Genomic DNA, 22,904 nt, shown 5'->3' with positions numbered 1-22,904 from the left:
TCACTCTCAGAATCCAGCAATGGCCCCCGTCTGCTTCAGGGCCAGCATAATAACCTGGGCACCCCGAAACGCCGCCCCTTAGCCCTACGTTTGGGTGCACGCTTCAATTTGGGCGCCAGAAGGAGCGGTGCCCCTTCTTCCCTTTGCCGGCTGGAGCCATGCCTGGGCTCCGACGCCTCCCTGAGCCGTCCCTCCTCCACTTGTTGGCCAGAGTGGTGCAGGGGCTCTGATGCCTCGCTGAGCCCTTCCTCCACCATCTGTTCCCCAGAGCATTGCCAGGGCTCTGATGCCTCGCTGAGCCTTCCCTCCTCCATCCCGCTGCTAGCGCTGTCGCTGGGCAAAGTGCTGGTCAGGATGATGGGGGGAGGCTCCCTGTAGGGAGTCCCCCTGACAGTAGTTGTAAGGCTTTCTGCGTTAGGAAAACATATGGATGTATTACTAAGGTTGCTTTTCTTGCAGAAAACTCTTGGTCGGCGAGACTCAAGTGATGATTGGGAAATACCAGATGGCCAGATCACAGTTGGACAAAGGATAGGGTCTGGGTCATTTGGAACAGTCTATAAGGGAAAGTGGCATGGTATGTAATTCCTGCACCAAATCATTTTTTGAGTTGATTTTTTTTCTATTTTAAAGCGTGTGACACCAAAACCTTAGCAGATTAAGCCAATCTCAGTTTTGTTAAAGACTTTGAGGTCTCCTACTCTTCGTCGTCTCTGTAAAAGCTCTCCCAAGTTTGTGTGCTAGAGTGAGAAGAGTGTCTTTTGAAAGAAAATGCAGTAGTTGGGGTCCAAATCCTGTGCAGCCGATTCTATGCACCCAGGGGAGCTTTAGTCCTGTGGGGTTTTTTTGAACAGCAGTGTTCTACGCTGCATAGCAGATCCCTTTCGAAAAGGAGGGCTCAGGCATCCAAAAGCAGTTTGTGAAACGGCGTGACAATAGTAATCAAAAGGAAGAAAAGCCACATTTTGCACCTAGAACACCACATATCAATATCAGAGTTTTGCTTTTTAAAAAGAAAAATTGAGCAGTGCATATTATACAGCTGATATTCTTTAAAATTGCTTTTTCAGGTGATGTTGCAGTGAAAATGTTGAATGTTACAGCCCCCACCCCTCAGCAGTTACAAGCCTTTAAAAATGAAGTAGGAGTGCTCAGGTAAGGTTGTGTTAGTTGCATTTTGATGGCTTGACTTCCCTTGAGAAGCCAGTGAGCTTGAGCCATTTGTTCAGAACACTGTGCTCCTCCCAGTCCTTCTGCTGAAAGGCAGTTTGTGTTTTCCTGATATTTTCTGGTCCTGTGTTATCCATTATAAACATGTCTTCATGCCCACACAGTGAGGGAATATTGGATGCTTCTGTATTGTCGATCCATGTTACCATGAGAGAGAAAGCAAATCTTTCCTGCACTTCCTTCTCAGTCTTCATGGATCCTTGTTTTCCTGGCTCTGCTCTGCTTGCTGACCTTGCCCCCATCGCTCCCTCTCATAGTAAATTCATGTGCTGAATGCCAAGAACTACATACCCAAAATGAAACAAGAGGGAGGTATTGACATGCTTGGGAGAAGCCCGAGTACAAAAATCATTTTTTAAAAAAATCTATAGGGGCACTCCCTCCCCCCCAAAAAAACAAATAAAGAATAGCCGGATGAGCACTGAGTCTGCTCAGAAGCCCAAAGAATGCTAGGTGTCAGTAGAAAAGAACAGCAGCAAATCCCAGGGCAGGGAGAGAAAAGGTGACACGGTGGGTCCCAGAAGAGGTTGTGGCTAACTGAAACTCCGAGCCGAAGCATTCCTGTCATGTGCCAAGAATACCCTGTAACATTGCAGGTTCCCAGTGTCTTCTAGTACTAATTCTTCAAAGTGTCTGTCACAGTAGATAGAAGTTTTACTCCATCTTTCAGACTTCAGGTCATTCAATTAAATTGATTGGCAGGAGAATCTGTACAGACAGCAATTATTTCATACGGGGTTGTATCCAGTTTTGCCTTTGCCTTTGCGGAAAGCACTTCTGCTTGCCCAAGTCGGGGGTGGGGGAGTATTTCCCTTGCTCCCTGAAAACCTGTTCTCAAGGTTTAGAATACCTTCCATATCAGAACAGGATATTGGGCAGAGAGCTGCGGTAGGTGGGTAGGTGATAGTTGCGTACCCCAACCTGAGTGCATAGTGGCAGGGATAGGTAAGCTGAGGGATGGGTAAGCTGAGGTCCTCTAAAGAGGATGGCCATCATCCTTGGTCATTTGGCTGTACAGCTGAGGGCAGATGGGAGTTGGAGTGTAACAACATCTGCAGGGCTTAACCACCATTGAATGCAACCCATGATGCAAAACAGCAGCAACAACAATTTTATCATTTATACCCTGCCCATCTGGTTGGGTTTCCCCAGCCACTCTGGGTGGCTTACAGCATATATAATGCATTTAATGAAATAGTTGCTACAGAATGTGGCAGTGGTCACTAGCTTTAGATGGCTTTAAAGGGGATTCGACAATTTCAGCCAAGATGTCCATATGGAATCTGCACTAGATGGACTTTGGTCAATCCAACAGGATTCATCATATATCAGGGCATTCATTGTTAGAGCCTTCCAACCCATCAAAAGTGTTTTCGGTGATTTTAAGCACTCCTTTCTTTCCACAGGAAAACAAGACACGTGAATATATTGCTTTTCATGGGTTATTCAACAAAGCCGCAGTTGGCTATAGTTACGCAGTGGTGTGAAGGCTCCAGTCTTTACCACCATCTACATATCATTGAGACCAAATTTGAGATGATCAAGCTGATAGATATTGCACGGCAGACAGCACAAGGAATGGAGTAAGTATACTCATTAGGAGGGAGGGAGGGAAAAGAGAGTTCTCCACACACTGAGCTTGCCAGTGCGTGTGGCCCTCCAGACATTGTTGGACTACAGCTCCCATCAGCCTCAGCCAGAATGGCCAGTGGTCAGTGATGATGGGAGTTGTAACTATCAGCATCTGGAGAGTTGCAGGTTCCCCATCCCTAACACATGAGGTTAATTTGGCAGCATCATAGAATCAGTGGGGAGGCATTCTCGTAAATTCTTCCAGATACTTTGTCTGGTGGCATAGACACTTGGAAATTGACATGAAGTCCCTTCTTTTTAATATGACTTGACAGTGATTATTGTTTGGTAGTGTTTAAAATCTCTCCAATATTATGTCGAGTGTTTGCTTAAAATTGAGGTCTCACTTTGAAGTGTTTTATACAACTCCGATACTATTTCTAAGTGGGCTTTTTTTTCTGTGGCAAGCAATTTTTTCCTTACTAGTCTTTTGTTCAAACTTAGCACATTATTTAAAGATTTTCATCATTTTTACTTTTTACTGAAGACAGCTAGAATAAAATCTCTTACATTTTTCCTCCACCTAACATTAGAGCATGATGCTTTACAGTGGCTGACACCAACCAAGCCATCCGGCTTCTTGTCATAAAACACTAACTGCTGTAAAGACAGATCAGTAGCTATATTTGGGTGGCTATCACAGGAGAGAAGCTCTTTACCAAGACATTTTAAATATAACTGTATTTGTTCTTAATGTATGGTGCTAAGGAAGTTTATACCCAAAGCACTGCTTTTCTGCAAGAGGGGGAAAATGAACATTTTAATTAACATTTTAATTCCCATCCCTGATAACACAGAAGGGCTAAGCTGGAAGGGCTTAGATGGAAGCTCACATTTTTTTCTATTGCTGCTTCCTGCCATATCTGCATAGAAACAAGTAACTGAGCTGCATTGCCTTCAGGCTTCCTCCAGCATGCATATGGCCTGCTGTGATATGCCCTCTTCCCCAAGTCAAGCCTTACTGCAGATTGGCATTTATGTAATACCAGCATGTTTTAACAGTCTTCCCAGTAACAGGAACAATGAGTGTGTGATTTGTGTTGCTCTACAATGTTCTGATATAAAGGAGAATGATTTCTCATCTTCCCTTTTCTCCTAAAACATTTCAAGTGGGTGTGAAGAAATTGGCAGCAGTGCCTCATGATACTAGAGGGGTGGAATATGATGGAACCATAAATGTCACTTAGGCTAATAAATAGGAAGCTGTCTTATAGCTGGTATGTTCTGGCTGCCCAATCCTAAGCTTGTCTACTTGCTTTGAATTGCATTAATTTCCATGCAACTGGTATCTGATGAAGTGTGCATGCACATGAAAGCTCATACCAAAATAAAAACTTAGTTGGTCTTTAAGGTGCTACTGAAGGAATTTTTTTATTTTGTTTCGACTCAGACCAACACGGCTACCTACCTGTTACTGCCAAGTAATTTGTTTTTGTATTTTTACCTGCTTTTCAGCCAGGATTGGCACCCAAAAACAGATTGGACTGAAAATCCACTATTAAAATGAAATTTACAATATATTAGAGCAGTGGTTCCCAATTAGCTAATTAATTTTTTTTTTCAAAAGCCAAGCCGCAGGCCCCCTACTTCTGAAAATTTTGATAACTATGATAGTTACCTCGGCAAAGCAATTTTTTGAACAAATTGTGGGGGTACTCCCTAATAAGCAAAGGATTTTAGGTCTACTGGAAACTCATTAATATCATGCAAAAATGACAAATATTTAGTTGGGGGGACACACAAGGGATGGGGCCACGGACCCCCTGGGGAACCAGTGTGTTAGAGAGATTTGGAGGTGTTTGGGCCCTGGCAAAGTAAGCTCCAGACTTTTCTTCCCAAAGGGGAGTGGGCAGAAATAGCTGCAGATTTGTGGATGGCAAGTGTATGTAGGTTTGCAACTCAGTTGTCTTAAGAAGCTGGGGTGTTGCAGGTGCTGATAGGTGCAAGCTGACATAGCAAGCTGGCTCCTTGAAGGAAGAATGGGAGACAGATGCAGTAAATAATCAAATGGCTTAGACACTATACAACTTTTGCCATATGTTTGTGTCATCTTTGAGATCATTCAGCAGGCTCTTGATAAGCAGAAATATAAGGTCAACTTTCTATCTAATATTTTCTTGCTTTCCAGTTACTTGCATGCCAAGTCAATCATCCACAGAGACCTCAAGAGTAATAGTATCCTTTTTCTAAGAGACCTGACCTTTATTGTTCTTCCTCCCCTTCCCACATCCCTAAAGTGAGTATCTGTTCTGAAAACATGAGAGGAAGAAGCATGGTTAGGTGAGATCAGCTGATGATCTGTGGGCAAGGTAGTTGTCCCACTCAAGGCTTTTTGAAGGGTTTATGCCTAACTAGTAGCAGTAGAGCAGAAGTGAGGGCGTACATCCAAATTCGTATCTTACTGAAAATGTGAAGTGTGAATAAATCCATATCTGCATTCTGATTCATATTTTAGTTTATCCTTGTAATTACTAGTCCAGCAGGCAATGTGCACATGGTTCTCCTTTGCTAAATCAGGGTGATTTTTTCTTTGTTGCATGATGACATCAAGCCAAAAACAAATCAAGTCTTGATTGAAGATGTATCATGCACACAAGTGATGTGACACCATGGAAGCACTGTGCTGGCTTCCTCTCAAACCAACATTTGACATGCCGGAAACTCCCACTAGCCTTTTCAGATTTTCAGGACCCCCATACAGTCAAGCCAGTTATAGAGACTCTTCCTTAGTTTGTTTATTGTGCTTACTACAGTATTAGATAACAGGAGCACTGTTCAAATTTCAGCTTAGAATCTATAGGTAGCGATTAGATAATAATGCAGGCTGATGATCTGGGCTTTTGTAGTAGTTGAATGGCCACAATATGTGCTCTGATGGGAAATTAGGATTGCCTCTTTCTCCCCTTTTTCCTTTACATCCTCTGTTCAGATATATTTCTTCATGAAGACCTCACGGTAAAAATAGGTGACTTTGGTCTAGCAACAGTGAAATCACGATGGAGCGGGTCCCATCAGTTTGAACAGTTGTCTGGATCAATTCTATGGATGGTAAATAAAGGGGTTATTCTGTGAATTATTTTTTGATCCACCCAACAGTTGACACCATCTCCTGTTGTAGATTTCATTGTGTCTCTAGGATAGGGATAGCAACATTTATAAGGCACCGTAATAGAGGACTGCTCTCCGCTGCACATGGAACCTTCTGTTTTTTGTATGGTATTGCAAGGGAGTTCTCCTTTCTCCTCTTTTTGGAGGTTAAATCCCAGCGCACAGATGCCTTGCCATACTTTATCCAATAGGAGGCTCTATTTTACAGTCAACTCTGTGTTCATACAAAATGTTAGCCCGGTAGACTTCCCTGTTATGATCACTGAAAAGTGATAATAACTCTCCTTAAAGCAGTTTATTACCTGCGTACCTGGGGAAATGATGGATTAATTTGTATTAATGAGTGTCAAATGAGTAGGCTAAATATGTGAGAATTATAGACGTCTCACATCCATTAAAGGCTTTTATGTCTCCCTTTCAAGAAATGGAGTCTCCCGGGTTGGTGACGTAAGACATAAGAAAATAGCTTTTCAATGCAACAGAATAAAGCAGTTTTCTTCTCTTCTACATCACAGGCTCCAGAGGTAATTAGGATGCAAGATAAAAACCCATATAGCTTTCAGTCAGATGTGTATGCATTTGGGATTGTTCTTTATGAGCTGATGACTGGGCAGTTACCATATTCTAACATCAACAACAGGGACCAGGTAAGGCATTCATGGCTTTGGGGAAGCTTGAATTTTGTTGGTGCTTTCACATTCCCATCATGTGTCATTGTCTGAAATAATTAATGAGTGGTTAAAATTTGTAAAAATGGCTTTTGTCATAAGTGTCTTTTTTCCTGCTTTAAGTAGATAATTTTAAAAGGTCATATATAAGGAAGTAGAAAAAATGCAGGAAGTGTTGAGGACATAGACTTGTGCTGTCTTCCACTAAGAGTCAGTGTTTTGCATTTGATAGTATTGGGCTTTGACCAGAGAGACATGGGCCATGTCAGCTTGGACAAGTCATACATTGTCAGCATAGCCAACCTCCCAGGTTTTTGGGGATTCAATGGGATCACACACACACACCATGTATATTGACCTGAATTCCTCAGAGATAAGGTGCGAGATGACTGCAAGAAAAAATACAACTTTGGCATCAGGTAAAATGAGTGAAGTGCTCTGGTAAGAAACCCAGAGGATGAAATGCCAAGTACCTAATTTGTTTTTCTTTGATCCATACCACATCCTTAAGTACTTCAATATTTGGGATATTTTTGCCCTCTTTGATGAGAGGAATGCTTTGATGGTGTTTCCTGCTTGGCAGGGGGTTGGACTGGATGTCCCTTGTGGTCTCTATGATTCTATGAGATCTTGTTCTGCACAATTGTGTATCACTTTACACTGAACTTCCGGCAAGTGAGCAACGTTATGGTCAAGATTCAAAGAATAACACAAATAACTTAGGGCTGAGGGTCTTTGGGCTTGGTTTTTTTTTTAACTAACAACCTCCATGGTTTTTGGAACAGAGGGCTTTGAGACTCATCTTGTGTTGTGGCACATAGTCTTCTCTTTAAGTAAGATTAAGAAATCCCACTGGCTGTGCTCAACCACATGGACATACCTAAAGTAGATCTTTGGGTCCTGGTTATCCCTGCAGAACAGGGTGACTGGCTATTTCTTGCATTTTGACAATATCTAGTGGGCTGGCAGACAGCTTGTACAGAATGAATATTAAAATTGAGTTGCACTATCTTAGATATTTAGTGACAAGTCTAGTACTTAACCTTCACTTTACGTGAAAGGGGGCAGGAGATAGGTCAATTTAGTGTCTACCTTTGGGTTGTCTAGCAGGCAGCATAATTTATTCAATACTGATGCCACATTACAGATATGTGTGCATATCTGAGTGTATGTATTCATATTAATTCATTCCAGTCAGACTATAACTGGGTACCAAGCTACCATTGATGAGTATGTTGCACATCTTATTGTGAAATTACTGTTACCCTCCAGTGTGAAAGGAATTTTAAATTTGGGTTTAGAAAACCTTTGAAATATAGCATGGACTGAAAGATCACAAGTTCTGTGCAAGCCTGGAGTTCAGGGTTGTTATTATTATTATTATTATTATTATTATTATACATTAACGCTTCCCCCTTGCCCAGTTTAATGTAGAAAGTAGATGTTTGCTGGAACCTTCTCATTCCCACTCTTCTTTTCCTCCCTGCTGCAAACAAAGATCATTTTTATGGTGGGGCGAGGATACCTCTCTCCAGATCTCAGCAAAGTGCGAAGTAACTGTCCCAAAGCAATGAAGAGGCTAATGGCAGAATGCTTGAAAAAGAAAAGGGATGAACGACCCCTCTTCCCACAGGTAAGAAATATTCCTAATATTTGACTACATTCAAATTGGACAAATATTCTTATGCTTTTGGGGGGTGGAGGATGAAATTGTTTGGGTAGTTTCATGGCCCAGGATGGGATGTTTCCTGTGGCTTACAGTGCTGCTGCTTTTCTCTTCTCACTATAAAAAAGAAGAGCTGGCTGTTCTACAGAAGCCTTATTTATTTAAAATATTTATTCCTCACTCTGGGACCAGCTTTCACATCAATAAAGACAGCAGAGTCCCTGCCCTTGGGCTTACAAGGCACAACACAAAAGGAAAAAGGGGATGGGAAGGAAAGAGGAAAACAAGCAAACTTAGTGTTACAAGTAGCTATAATAACCAGCTGCATGGAAGTAGGTTGTTCACCATTCAAAGACAGGCCTTGGCAGGGCCCTGAGGTCTGGTGACCTGGCCTTCCCAGAAGTGTCGGCAATGCAGCCAGAAGTTGTTGACCTCACAGTGTGAGGCCTTGTAGGCATAACTGGAGTCTGCTGGCTTCTTGTCATTCCTTCTGCAGCAGGCATGGGTCCCAATGCCAAAACCCCCATAGCAGACAGTCCTGTCGTTCTTCCTCACAGGGTAATTGCTTCCAAAAATTCTTAGGGGTGACAGTGGAAGGAGGCCTTCTTTGCTCTGGTCGCCCCATCTCTGTCCTGAACAGCTTGGAAGATGTTAGCAGTGCAATGGCACTGGGTGATGCTAAGGTTGCAAGCATCATTCAGGGTCATTGTAGTGGCAGGCGAAGCAGAGAGCTCCCGCTGCCAAAATAAATGGAAAGCCCACCGGTACTGCTGCAGCAAGTGACATGTTTTCCTGCTGCAAAGAGTAATTTTTAAAAGGTAGCACTACATTACTTTATTAAAGGTCCTTCTTCATCCATGCTCAAATCGTGCTCAGCCCTCATCGTGATAGCTTTACCTTTACCTTTCCTATAAAATGAGGAGAGAATTCATATTGCATTTAGACTGGCTCTAAGGGAGTCTAAATGAGTTTTTTTTATCAGAAATGCATCTTCTTTTAGAGCAAAAAATGAATGACTTGCCCTTTGGCATGTACCTGGCTTGGGAATCGCATAATAATAGCCTGCTCTGCATGTGGAATAATAGAATTGTTGCTAGAGACGCACTGGTTTCTGCCTCTCTTTGTCTATGTGACTGTCTCCATGGAAGTATTAGCACCATGGGTCTTTTCAACATAGTCTGTGAAATAGCTGCAAGTTCCATTTTCCTGCTGCAAAACACTTCACCACCACCGCCTTTGTTGGTTTTGATTTTTCATTCCACAAGGCAGCTTCAGATGATTTTATCAATACACACAACAGTTTGGGGAAGTCCCTATTGTGCATATCATCAATACTGAATGATGCCCAACTCTTCCGATGACAAGAAATCAGTAGAGCTTCAGCATAAAGGCCCACTGGATCCGTTTAGTCCAGCAGTTCACTAGGACGAGAGTCTAAAGCCCTTTTTGAATCTGGGACTCACCATTAACCCTAATCTACATTGTGGGACCAACTTTTACCTTTTTTAACCTATTGTGTCTGCACTTCTCTCCCCCCCTCCTCCTCCTCTCCCCGATCCCTTTCCAAAGGAAAACAAAATGGTGGGGCTAATGGTGTTAAACTGGTACAACTCGCATGAAATCTGGACATGACTCAGGTGGATCACAACCTGCTGGCCGAAGACCAGTAAACAGGGAGATTGTATAATCCCAATAGAGAGCACTGCCCATCTACCATGCTGTCAACCTTTCTGAGAAGATTGGACAGGGACTGGTACAAAACATGATGAGCAATTGCAGCATCAGTGCTCTTAAGAATTTACTTCAGCACCATCATTTCAGGGCTTAAATGGCAGTGTTCCTGTTTTGCTTTCTAGTAGTGCTTAAAGCAGCAAGACATTTCTAAAGCCTTTAATTCCAGCATTGCCTCTTAAACAGAGAGTGCCAAAGCAAGCAGTGGCACTGCCATCTTCGTAGGAGGGGCAGCTTTAAGTCCTGAAGGGCAGTTTCTTCTCTGTTTTACTAGGTTTCTCAGTGAACCTTGCATAGGTACGTAGGAAGCAATCTCATACTAAGTCAGACCATTGTTTCATCTAACCCACTCTTGCCAACCCTGGCAGCAGCTCTCTGTGGTTCCAGACAGAATTATTTCTCAGCCCCACCTGGAGACACAAGGGATGGAACCTGCATGCAAAACAGGCATTCTACTACACAGCGACAGCCCTTCTCAGAATTGACAGAATCATAATTCGTTGAGAATTAATTTGTTCCAGTTTGGAACTGCTCTGTTGTCTTCACTCTGCAACACCTACTCTCTCTTTTCTCTCTTTGTTTTCAGATCCTCGCCTCTATTGAGCTCCTGGCCCGGTCATTGCCAAAAATTCACCGCAGTGCATCTGAGCCCTCCTTGAACCGGGCTGGTTTCCAGACAGAGGATTTTAGTCTGTATGCTTGCGCTTCTCCAAAAACACCCATCCAGGCAGGGGGATACGGTGGGTTTTCTGTAATCTGAAAAGTTGAAAGCATGTGCCTGCGTGTTTAGTGTGCCCCCCGCCTCCCTTCATGTGTGTATATGTTTCACCTTCCAGTGAGCTGGTTTGCTTTGTTTTGGGGGAAGGTATACTGACTGAAAAAGAACTTACCTTTTAAACTCAATCATGTATATATTCCCAGCAGGGCATCTGTTGCTGGCGATGGATGGCCTGGCAATTGCCAACCATGAAAAGCTGCTCAGTAGAAAAGGGAAAAGGTCGTTGAAAGCTAGCTAGCTAGCTAGCTCTCTCTCTCTCTCTCTCTCTCACACACACACACACACACACACACACACATGCATCTCCATTTATGTTTGGATTGTAGGTCAAATTTCCTTCTTTTCTTTTGCCATCTCTGCTGCACAGGTAGCTGGTAGAGGTTTATGTTTGCGTTTTAAGCTGCCTGTTTTGTCCCTTCAGTCAGTGTCATGTGGTAGCAACCATGTTAGCTTCTCAAGTCAGCAGCGTTGCTGACAGTGGGCAAAAGTAAGGCAAGTATGAACTTGGATTTAAAAGGCCAACTGCACCCACCCTCGTTTCAGTGAGCAAAGGTGAACAGAACATAAAAGACTTTGGCAGGACTTACTGCTTGTTGAAAATTGTTGCTTACTTGGAATTGAAAGTCTCTTTGTGTTTTTGTTTCATTTTATTCTTGGGTTTGTTTGTTTTTGTCCTTTCTTACTGCCTCTGTTCTGGCACAGCTCTTGCTTAACACACCTTTGCAGCTGTTTAAAATCATTGCTGGACCCATGCCTTTGCGCCGGTCTGCTTCAGGCATGTTAATAAGCATTGCTCAACTTTTAACAGGTTAGAAGGGACATTTTTTAAAAAAGTGAATATTGCTTTTTGTCTGTGTGGCCATGCTTTAAAGCAGTGGTGCTCATAATAGGAGGAAATGGCCTCGTAAAAGCAGAGTAGTAAACTTTAAAAGTTGTTTAAAGGCGGGAAAAGAAAATTTCGCCACCAGCTCTCTTACAAAGTCAGTGGCTTGCTGCTAATGCTCAGCTTTACACGAGTCGATGTTTCTACTCAGTTCTCCTTTATGTGGAGAAAACGTTTTATGCTTGTGTATAGAATTTGTCCGATTAGATCTCCAGTAAGGTAATGTGGAAGTCAAGGACCCTGAAGTCAAGGACTTTTTACATTCCCAACCTTCCACATTGGGAGTACCTACCTTAAACAGATAAACCTGCTTCGTGCTACATTCACCTCGGGTGACAAGTATTTCAGTAATAACCTTCATCAGTATGTGTCAAGCTTTTTTTTGTCTAGGCGACAATGATCTTGCTTGCTTTGTGATTCCTGATCAATTGTAAACTGCTCAGCATGGTTGGTGTCTCAGACAAGTTGCGGGTGATTAGAAGAAGTTTTCATGAGTGTTCTTGCTATACTTTGTTGTCAGACCTATGGAAGTAGGGAAATTCCCCTACAAGCCAGTACGCAGCTGACGGAGTTGAGTGGTCACCATTTAAATTTCCTGAAATGGCTGTAGGTAGCAGAAGTATGTGACTTGGCAGCAGAGGTGTGGGGGCTGCTGCCTCAGCACTATGATTGCCCATGGCTTATCTGAAGCGACCTGCAGTGTCCAGTGTGAACTGATGAAGCCAAGGCTTGTGTCTGATAGTCCATCATCGGTCACACGCCTGCACGACATGAAGGCGGCAGCTTGCAGGTCTCCTCTTTGTGACATTTCCTGGCTTGTGGGTATCAGGTTCCTTGCCCTTGATCATTGCCCAGCAGTGGCTGTCTTTATACTCCAGCAAGCTGCCTTGTGAGCACTTGCTGGTTTTGCATCCAGGACAGGGCAGAAAGTTTTGACGGGCACCTTACTAGGTTATGTTGCTTCTGCATAGTGGCTCCGTGGAGGTTCTCTCTTGAGAGAATCAGAGAACTAAATAATTCTAAGCATTTGTTTTTCAGCTAGCTCACAGAATTTCAGGATACTACTGTCCTGATTATCTACCACCACCACCACTACCTTAAATTTAAACTTTCAAAAGTTTTGAACCTGAGACCAAGATGACTCTGAATTCTAACAAGTCTTAAAATGGCCTTAGGATTTTTTCCCCTCTTTATGCTTTGCATAGCTTGGGGGTGAGGAAGACTGAGCAAATGCTCTTCTTAGTCTATGGCTAGATGGAATGTCTACTGGAGCCCTGCATTTCCAAATTAACACATTTTTATCTTCACAATCCCGTGGCACCAATTAACACTCTGAATGATAAGCTGAATCAGGAAGACTAGAGGATCGGTGGGGGTGCAATTTCTTATTTACAGACTAGCCAGCAGTCAGTGTTAAATGGACCGAAGGTGGTAACCAAAGGCTGTAGTTTGGAATGGGTGAAAGAACATGAATGTTCTTAAAATTAGCCCCAAAGCACAAGGTTTTGCTTTTTCTACTGCAACAAATGGTGAAGCTGTTAGTTCACCCAGGGCCTTGCTAAGATAAGAGACCAGAGACCTATGTACCGGTAATAAGCTGGAGAAAGTAGAACCCAGGCATACCTGCTTTTGACACCAGAGCTCAAAATTTCTCATTTGGGTAGGGTTAATAGGGTGCACATACATGCTAATAGTATGGTATTTGGTTAGCCTGCTGCTCTGAAGTAGAGCTACTAGAAAGTCTACCTTTTAAAGTTTTCCAGAGTGTAGCTTCTTCAGATAAACTCTTTTAACTCCACCATGTGACAGGAAATGGAAGCTCCATCCATTCCCTGTCTCCTAAATCAGTTAGGTAGCCGTGTTGGTCTGACACAGTCTATATATATATATATATATATATATATATATATATATATATATATATATAATTGTCCATTAGCATCATAGAGACCAGCTAAGTTTGTTCTTGGTATAAGCTTTCGTCTGTGTGCACACGAAGAAGTGTGCATGCACACTAAAGCTTATGCCAAGAACAAACTTAGTTGGTCTCTAAGATGCTACTGGACATTTTTATATATATATATATATATATATATATATTCCAAAATGAGTATGGGGGTTTGGAGAGCAGAGAGACATGCCAATAAACCCTTGCTTTTTTGACCCCAAGAGAGCAGCTGCCATTGTGTGGCTACCACATCAGTGTAAGCTAAAACATGTTGAGAATAATCTTAGAAATTTGAACGATGATAAAACTTTGCATTTGCACATTCTTCATGAGAGTATGCAGGCTCTTACTACCCTGCCATATGGGCCAAGTTTGCTTTTTGGAAACCCATAGTTAAGAGATTTGGGGAAAGTAACTTTGTCTTCTGTCTCTGCCAATGATATCCTTCTGTACATTTAATTATTAACAATTACATTTCTCCTAACACCTGCTGCATCCTGTATATAGTGTCAAATTTATGCTGGATAACATTTCTGTCTTGCTGATGAATGAAACCCAACTTTTTAAACTCAGCTCTTGTCCTCCCTCTACAGGCGAATTTGCAGCGTTCAAGTAGCCACGGCAACATTGGCAGCAAATCCACTCTCTCATTTTTTTTATAAAAAAAATAGTCTTGTGTTCCTACAGTTTCTTTTTATAACATCCAGACTCTCTTCTGCCCCTCAAAAAAAAAACAGGAAAAGAAAAGAAATTTAGAGGAAAGAGATCTGTACGCTTAGAGGAGAGCAGAATGGAATTACCAATCCAACTTTGGGTGGGAAGGGAAAATCCCTTGTTAGGAACCAGAATCTATGCTGCCTGTATGTTCACCTCCAGTCTAAACGCCATGTGCATTTGGCTGTGGCTGCCTGTTCCATTGGCATCATTCCCAGGAGAGAGGAGGGCTCATGCTTTGACTTTCTGGTGCTCTGGCATGATGAGATTGGAACTCCTACTGCATCATTGGCTTGGGATGGTCTGCTGGTCGGCTTTCTCCCTCTAACAACGAGTTATCAAAGGCTGAACATCTGACGAGACACAGCTAATCAAAACAATCATCCTCGGGTCTGATTTATTTTTTTCCTAGGGTTATGTGTGGTCTTTTTTTTCCTGGTGTGCTTACCAATCAATGGGATAAATGCAGTATATCCTTTTCAGCTGAAGGAGCACCTGCTCTTTCAGGTAAAAAAAAACGCGACAACAGGAACATGGCCAGATTGGCAGATACGTGGAAGGGGGAGTCTGAGAAAGGATTAATTTGAAGGAAAAGGGGATGCTGCACCTTCTCTTTCCAGAATTGCTTTTATCTCCTGTTCAGAGCCACCCTTTCCCCTATCTTTCCTTTTTGTACACTTTCAGAAAGGGTTGGGGGGCTTTCTTTCTCTCGCTCATCTGTCCAGCAACAAACGTTTTTACAAAATTGCATCGAAGTGTTGAAACATGTAGCTTCTTTTCATTTTTTGCTGATATCATTTCACTCTGTATGTTTGTGTGTTGCCTTTTTTGGGGGGGTGTCCAAAAAGTCTAATGCAGACTATGAAAAACAAATGTACCTATTTTAAAAGGTGCAAGATAACGTCAGGTACCTAATGTTTCATAAACGGGAGCTCTCAGGTTGAACTGATTATGTTTTAAAAAGGAAAACCCATCTGCAACCCCTCCCTGAAAGAATTACACATTCCAAAAATTGTGCTTTGGTACTTTTTGAAAAAGAACTTTAAAACATGTTAAATCTGCAAACTCAGCAAGTGTGTGTGTTTTAATATGCAGTAAGTTGTCTTAAATGGCAGTCTGCTGGGAAGGTTTTGTTAAGAAATGGTACTTGCTGGATCAACATTGACATCTTCGCTCACTATTTGCCTATCCCCAACTTTTTCTATGTCACTTCTTTTCTTGCTCTATGTCTTGTGGCTTAAAAATGGTGGCGATTGTATTTTGCTTTCTCTCTTTGTCTTGCTCTTAATCCTCATTTGCAAAATGGGTCCTAATTCTTATTTTTATCCAGAAAAGGGGGGGAGGGGATGAAAGTTACCCCTAGTTGGAATCAGAATGCTGTCAGCAGAATTCTTTGTTGTGTTGATTAATATAACATACAGTAGATTTATTTTCATTTCATTTCTTTTCTTTTTGTTAAAGAGCCAACTTAGATGCCACTAGAAAGAAGCTCAATGTCCACCGAAGCCTTGACATTTAGTGCATTTTTGCCCAGTTCCAGAAGATAGGAGGCTGGAGACAACCTCTCCTTTACTAAACATTTCTAGCGGAAGCTGGTCATCTGATGAGAGAGTTTAAGTAGTGATTGATAAATAGCTCTGTTTTTAGGAAAGCTAAGAGAAAGGGAACTGTCTTTCTAGGAAATAAGGTATGTTCATGGAAAGCAAGCATACCCTGTTGTGGTCCTTGTTCTTCTAAACCACAAGTGTCATTTCATTGGATTGTTATTGTTGAGCACCAGGGCGCTTAACAGAAATTAGACCAAGGAACAATTGAAATATGGGACATAATCAAGGTAGCAATAGCAAGTGGTTAGAAGTCACTGGGTCATATTTCATGCCTTCTCTGCACAAGTGCTACTGAAGTTATGGAAGTTCTTGGGCAGTTCCTTTTTACTTCTGCGGCTGGTTGTGCTAGAGAGAATTCCAGTGGATGTGGGCAGGATAATGAGAATAATGCAGTTTGTGTGGATGTACAAAGAGTGTGCCCGACCCACAATAACTCTGAACCAGAAAAACACAATTCTGGTTTGCTGTGCTTTTCTTAGCTGTTTTTGTGTGTGTCGGTGTGCAGATTTGGTTTGAGAGCAGTGTTTCTCAAACTTTCTGAATATGGACCATTCTTCCATACTTACCTTGCCTCTTCTTATCACTACTGCCACCACCCAACCGCTGAACCTGGAGTGGCGAGAGGTCTGTTACAGAGATGAACATTTGGAGACCCTTGCAATTGCTCATGTGTGTGCACACTACAATGCACAGAGACTTTTGGAGTATGCTACTACTGGCATTAAAAGAAGAAAATAGCAAGACGTCTCCTATCATCATCTTAAAACCATGCAAGACAAATAAAAACCAAGCAGTAGCTCTTTGAGACCTGTACATTCCAAATCGCATTGGGGTAATGGGGCAGTGAATAAGGAATCACACCCATAAATCCAACACGAATCGGTGCAAATTTCTGCCAGGGACCATTTAGTCCACCCACATCCTAATTGGTGGGGAGTGAAGGCACCATCTGCTTCCCATACTTTTTGGCTGTAGAATTTTCCTACATTAGTAAACCTCATTTTTGTTTCTCGGGGCTTGAGTGCTGGCAAGCATCACCATGGAAGAACAGGCCATTTAGAGATGTTTGGTAGTTGCAAGAGAGAGAATGTGGGTTTTCCACATGCAGGTTGTAGTGCTTAACTTTCTGATGTGCAAGCGTCCTAGACCAGATTTAGAAAATGCCTAAGCATCCGGTTGTTTGGGCTTTTAGAGGTCTGTTGCTGCTGTTTAGGATGTGGGGATATTCCCGCGCTAGCTAGGTGAAACCTTAGAATCCTCTGGCATTTCCACTTGTTCTCCACAGTCTTGTAGTTCTGTTGCCCCACCTGCCTAGCCTGATACTTGTTGAGCATGTGACATCTTTCATGTCCCTATTTCTCTTCAGAGCAGACAGTCACTCTGGTGCCTCTTCCCTTTGCCCCCCCCCAAAAAAATTACAGCTCGAATGTTGACTGCTGGCCAATCCATTGCACTTCACAGGCGGCCCACCCTTTCCTCTTCCTCCTGAGGTTTGCAGCCATTGGCCCATTTTGCACATCACATTAAACCATACTTGTATACCAAGTCTGCCTCAAATCGAGCCAGACTGTTGGTCCCTCTGCTCAGTATTTTTGATGCACTGACTGGCAAGGGCTCTCCAGGATTTCAGATGTGGAATGTTCCTAACCAAGACTTGACTGCAAAGTAGGCGCTCTGCCACTGAGGTATGGCCATTCCCTTATGCTCAAAAGACCATGCTCCTCTCCTCCCCTGCCTTTTTCAGCACCCTGGGGAAGAAACATACCAGAGGGTGTCTTGTCATTACTTGTGAACCAGTGCTCATAGTCTTTCTCCTAACAACAACAATTTCATTATTTATACCCTGCCCAGCCATATGGGCGTATTCCAGCAAATTATAAAAATACAATAAAATATCAAACATTAAAAACTTCCTGTTAGAGGGCTGCCTTCAGATGTCTTCTAAAAGTTGTGCAGTTTTTTTAATCTCCTCGACATCTTTATCTCCTTGACATCATGTCTAACAGACCATGATGGTAAGCCAAGGGCACTGAAGGAAGGAACAGCAAGAGCCTGTGGGGATCTTGTGAGCTGCTGTATTCCAGGATATTGCTCTTTAACTTAAAATCATTGTTTTGTTTAAACTATGCTTTAAGGTGACGTGCAAACAAGGCCTATCCCATATTTAATTGTTCCTGAACAGCAATAAGAAGTGCCCCGAAGCGACATGGGGAAGCAACAGCCCCTTTGCTGCTCTCCAAATATGCTGCCCTTCTAAGGTCTGCTAGTACTAAGGCCAGCCCTGCTTCTCTGCCAAATTTTGAATCATGTACGGGAGACCAAATTCTGCTGAGTTCTATTCTTACCTGCTTAGCTCATTGGAAATACTAGTTGAAAATGCACACTTCTCTTTGGGCTTATAGAATGTCGAATGTGTGTGTATCCTGGCTTGATTGTATTACAACTTTGTTATTCATTCATGTGCAGTAAGGATGTTTTTTTAATAATAAAAATATATAGATAAAGCGGTAGGAAAAGGGTCTTGTTCCCACAAAGCACTTTAGAATGAGCTACATACGCTTTGACTTTTCTCCACTTGCATCTGAACATACTGCAGGTCATTTGGCTGCTGCTTCAGTAGGACATTTATGCTGAAGCTTCCCTTTTCTCCTTCCTGCTGTCGTCCCCGAGTCTCCATAATCTGATAAAACATAGTACAGGTCACTTTAATTCTGTGCTCTCACTTGCTTGAAATTGCCCTTAAATTTGAAAATGAAGAATCCGCCTTGAGCTCTCCTGAAAAGATAGGCAGGTGGGCTCCAACAGCGGATTTGTTTTTTTTTCTAAGACACTGTTGTCCCGTGGTCTAACTGCTAAATTCCTCAGCGAAGAAGGCGACAATGCACACGAGACTTGATGCCATCTTTGTACTGGCATGACACGTTGTGCATTGGCACCATCCTTGCATTGGCACTGGGGATATTTATGCAAAAGTTGTTTGCAGTGCTGTTTGTTGCTTCGCCGCCAGGTTTGGGGGTTTTTTTCGATGCTGGGAGACAGTAATGGGCAGCAGTTGACCCAAACCTAGTTTGAGATCCACCGTAACCTACACCCTGATCATACCTGCTGTAAGTTTCTGCTACTCTTTGTGAAGGGCATTCTTATACGGCAATTTCCACTGTGAAAGAGCGTTACATTTTGATCTTCTGTGTGGGAGCAGGTGCTTCTGGTTTGGTTTTGGGGGGGGATTGTAGCAGAAGGCTTAGTGAAAGAGTTCTGGTAGGGGGTATGTGTTTGCAGGTGTGTTATACTGAATCACTTTTTGGACCGCGAGTGCAGCATGTGTAGCACAGACAGTTCATAGTACTGTAGCTAAGTAACTTTCCGTCCATTGGATGTTGCCCGAAGGGAATGACCCCGTTGAGCCTTGCGGGACTATGTTCTGGATTCACTCTGAACCAACTTTGGCTAGGTTAGCTTTGCGATACGAAATTGCACCAGAGTCACTTATTCCATGGCTTCCATTCTTCTTTCTTTGGTAGGCCTAACTACGTGGGTAGTCTAGAACTGTATTCAGTTACAATAATCTCGGGTGTAATTCACTGCTAGCAGTGGAGAGGGAGTGCACCAGAGTGTCTTCAGTCAAGGTACACGGAGCCACCCCAACTGTAGCTTGTTCTGTGATGCTCAGAGATTTCATTGTCCCACCCACTGCGCAAGGTCAGCTCTGCCATTAGGCAGGCCACTCCTAATGCGCGAGGCAGCAGAGGCAGGCCACGTCATTCCTGAACCCCCTAGCCATTCCCCTTTGTCGGAGGGCAGAGCTGCATATGCTGCAAAGTTGTGTCCCTCACTCCAAACTAGCCTGCCTCCAATTTGGTGGAGGATATTACCCTGCCACCTGTGTCAGAAGATAAGATTCACTTCCCAGTCCAGCCAGCCTCTGTATGTAGAATGGGGAGAAGGTGCCATCCTGCCCTCTACCTTAGGCAGCAAAATGTCACGGGCCAGCCCTTTACTCAAGGCAACGTAAGCTAGCTGAAAACCCCCAGGACCTACCACCGGTCAGTGGTTTTGTACCACTTCCAAAAGGGAGGGCAGATGGGAATGCTTATGGGGTTTGTGTTTTTGTGTTTTGTTTTGTTTTTAGGGTTGGTCGGACCTTTGCCAATGTGGTTTTACATAAGCATGTTTGGTACCATACATACTCGTCCAATAAAGCAGGTCGCTTGGTGTCTCTACGTTTGGCTTCATCTGCAAACTTAATCTGGAAGAGAGGCAACTTGCAAAAAAAAATATTGCTTAACCTTTTAAGATTTGCTTTGACCCCGGAGTATAAGCCTGTCTGTGCTCGCACCTGAGAGGGAAGGTAGTAAGCACAAGTAAGTGAGGTTTTGCTTTATAATGGATCCCTCACACTTAAACTGGAAATGTATACTCTCTAAAATATTTCCTTTGCAATTTGCCAAATGATCTGTGCCTTTTGAGAAATTCTAGAGATACCGGTACCTGCGTAGGTGCTTTATCTAACTAGGTCAGCGGTTTTGCATTTCTTCCATTTTCAAATGTGGGTGGAACTGGAGGAAACCCATCTATGGAACAGGATCTCCTGACCACTGAAACAAATGGCGCTAGTAGACCTGCAGCATAAATGTCAATTTATCTTAGTTGAGCTTTTTCTGGAGATGTTCCAAGTCGATTGTGCCCGTAGATAGAACACGTATCTTGTGTTTCCAAGAGCAAGTGTTCTCTCCCCAAAATCCCCATATGTTGATGAATTGGAAAAACACACCTTAAACTAATTATAGAAAAAGAACCAATGGCATTTGTAAAGGAGGGGGGAAATGGAGACATCATTGCCTCTTCTGAGAGCCAACCATTTTATAAAAGGAATTGTAGCATGAAGGTGGAGAAGAGTACCTTTTTTGAGACTTCACTGTAACTAGGGGGGGGGGAACCTGTTTGATTGCTAATATTACTGGAAAAGGAGGGGGTGGTTATGCTTGTAACCATAAACAGGATTACAACCCAGGATTGCCAAGACCCTTTTCTCTGGATTGAGAGGTGTCCGATCTTCTTCAGGCTTCCTATTGTTATAGGTAACCTGTCTATAAACCCCAACCACTTTTTTGTGGGATTTAAGTTGAAAGATCATGGAGTTGTATCTTCCATAGTGATGCTGTCCTCCATCCACCTGCCTAGGAAAAAATTATGGGTTGGATTTTGAACTGGCCTTTCCAGTTTCTTTCCTACCCTTTAGGTTCTTGGCCCGCTATTAGGATTTATGTAGAAGCGGCATTAAGTGTATGAATTAGGATAGAAACGCAAAAGCCCACATAGCCCTGAGATAGGTCCCTTTCTTAAAAGAGCACATAGATAATAATGATAACACACAAAGCTGCTTTACAGTGAGTCAGAACGTTTTGTCTGTCTTAGCAAGAATAGTCAAGTCTGACTGGCAGCCAGCCGTCCAAGATTTCTTCAAAACCTGCAGCAAGGGATTCTGCAATTGAACCCTGGGCTTCCTGCCTGCCTAGCATGTACTGCATCACTGAGCTGTGGCGCATTCCACCCCTCCAAAAAGATATAAGTCTCATGCAACACTATCATATGCATAATTACATGGAAGTGAGTCCCACTCTGTTTACTCACAGGTAGGCATGTACACGGTTGCTGCTTTAGTTGTCTATTTCAGACCCCGTTTTTGGCAGCTGTAGTGGGTTTGAGAGCATTCTGAAATTTTCTAGGCATTTATTTTGCAATTGCCAGAGCAATATCCACCTGTTCCATTCAGCCTCTGGTATGTACTCTTTCTGCAATTGCCTTGGAGCCGTAATTAAATAGAATTACTCTACCTCCCCCTTTCTGAGCTAGGGAAATGCAGAGCAGAAGACTGTGCCATTATGGATTGTCGGGGGGGGGGGAGTTGTTTGTTTTTGACATCTAAGGTATTGTGCTTCATTTGCGCTCTGCCTAGTTAATACCCTTCCACTGGTTTTATGCTGTTTGGGAGATTCCAACAGGCATGTTAGGACCTACAGGCTTGTGGGCAGGGGAGTGGGGAGGGTTGGAGGTTGGTGGGGGCAAGCATTCATTTAGGCACGTATTGAAATAGGATGATAAAATGGACCAATGCGGGGAGGGGAAATGTGGGAATTGTTGTTTAGGTTGAGAGTATACGGCCGAGTTTGAATAACTTTTGATTAAAATGATTTTAAAAAATAAAAAACCTAAGTGCAATAAATGTACTTTGAAATTCAAAGCTGTGAAAGGTTCAAAGAAACACACCTCGTTCCTTCCAGATTCTCCTCCTTTCTCACTCCTTCCTGTGACTAAAATTGGGCAGTGGCCAGCTTGCATGCATCCCGTAGATTTAGCCCCAACCCCCAAAGCTTGGGCAGGTTCCCATGTTCAGTTTACACAATGACCAGACAGAAGCTCACCCTTGCCCCAGCTTTCTTTTTCATAATGTAGACCTCCAGTTTGTTAGAATTCTGTTAGAATTGACCCGACAGCAGTTTTACCCATTTCATTCTCACAAAATAATTCCCTTGCCATGTGACTGATGTTGGCCAATACTTATTTTGCTCCTAGCTCATGGCGCCCTGCATTTTGAGTAGGGAGCAGCTCATGGGAGTATATTGTGATCAAAGAACGGAGTGCCAATTGAAAGCTGAGCATTGCTTGCCCATCCACTGGACTGCAATAGCCCTTCTAGCCTGAGTCGGAAGTTGATGTAACCAGCACCTCTCCTGGCTACTAGGGACCAGTGAAGGGCAAAACAGTTGTTTCCAAGCAGCTGAAAACAGTAGTCAACATCCTTGCTTTCTGTTCTCTCTGAAATACACATGGGCTTTTTCTTTCATTGCTCCCATTTCCTTTAGAAGATTTTATAACCACATTTGGTTACATGTGCTGTCCTTTTTCTCCTAGACCACACTACTACTTTCCAATGAGACT

At 42.9% G+C, this 22,904-nt stretch overlaps 1 protein-coding gene across 2 annotated transcripts in view; it reads left to right on the top strand.

Moving 5' to 3' along the window:
• Positions 1–19,340, top strand: part of BRAF (B-Raf proto-oncogene, serine/threonine kinase) — a 55,028-nt gene extending 35,688 nt beyond the window's left edge. For both annotated transcript variants that reach the window (XM_035126517.2, XM_035126518.2), the window contains 9 exons: positions 460–577; positions 1,071–1,155; positions 2,637–2,813; positions 4,991–5,037; positions 5,792–5,910; positions 6,486–6,617; positions 8,137–8,271; positions 10,622–10,775; positions 14,238–19,340. In XM_035126517.2, coding sequence (XP_034982408.2) covers positions 460–577; positions 1,071–1,155; positions 2,637–2,813; positions 4,991–5,037; positions 5,792–5,910; positions 6,486–6,617; positions 8,137–8,271; positions 10,622–10,775; positions 14,238–14,260 — 990 coding nt within the window. In that variant the 3' untranslated portion in view covers positions 14,261–19,340. The remainder of the gene's footprint in view (positions 1–459; positions 578–1,070; positions 1,156–2,636; positions 2,814–4,990; positions 5,038–5,791; positions 5,911–6,485; positions 6,618–8,136; positions 8,272–10,621; positions 10,776–14,237) is intronic.
• The last annotated feature ends 3,564 nt before the right edge of the window (positions 19,341–22,904 follow it).

This window comes from Zootoca vivipara, chromosome 10 (assembly GCF_963506605.1).
Source record: "Zootoca vivipara chromosome 10, rZooViv1.1, whole genome shotgun sequence".
Lineage (NCBI taxonomy): Eukaryota > Metazoa > Chordata > Lepidosauria > Squamata > Lacertidae > Zootoca > Zootoca vivipara.
This window is presented reverse-complemented; position numbering and strand designations above follow the sequence as displayed.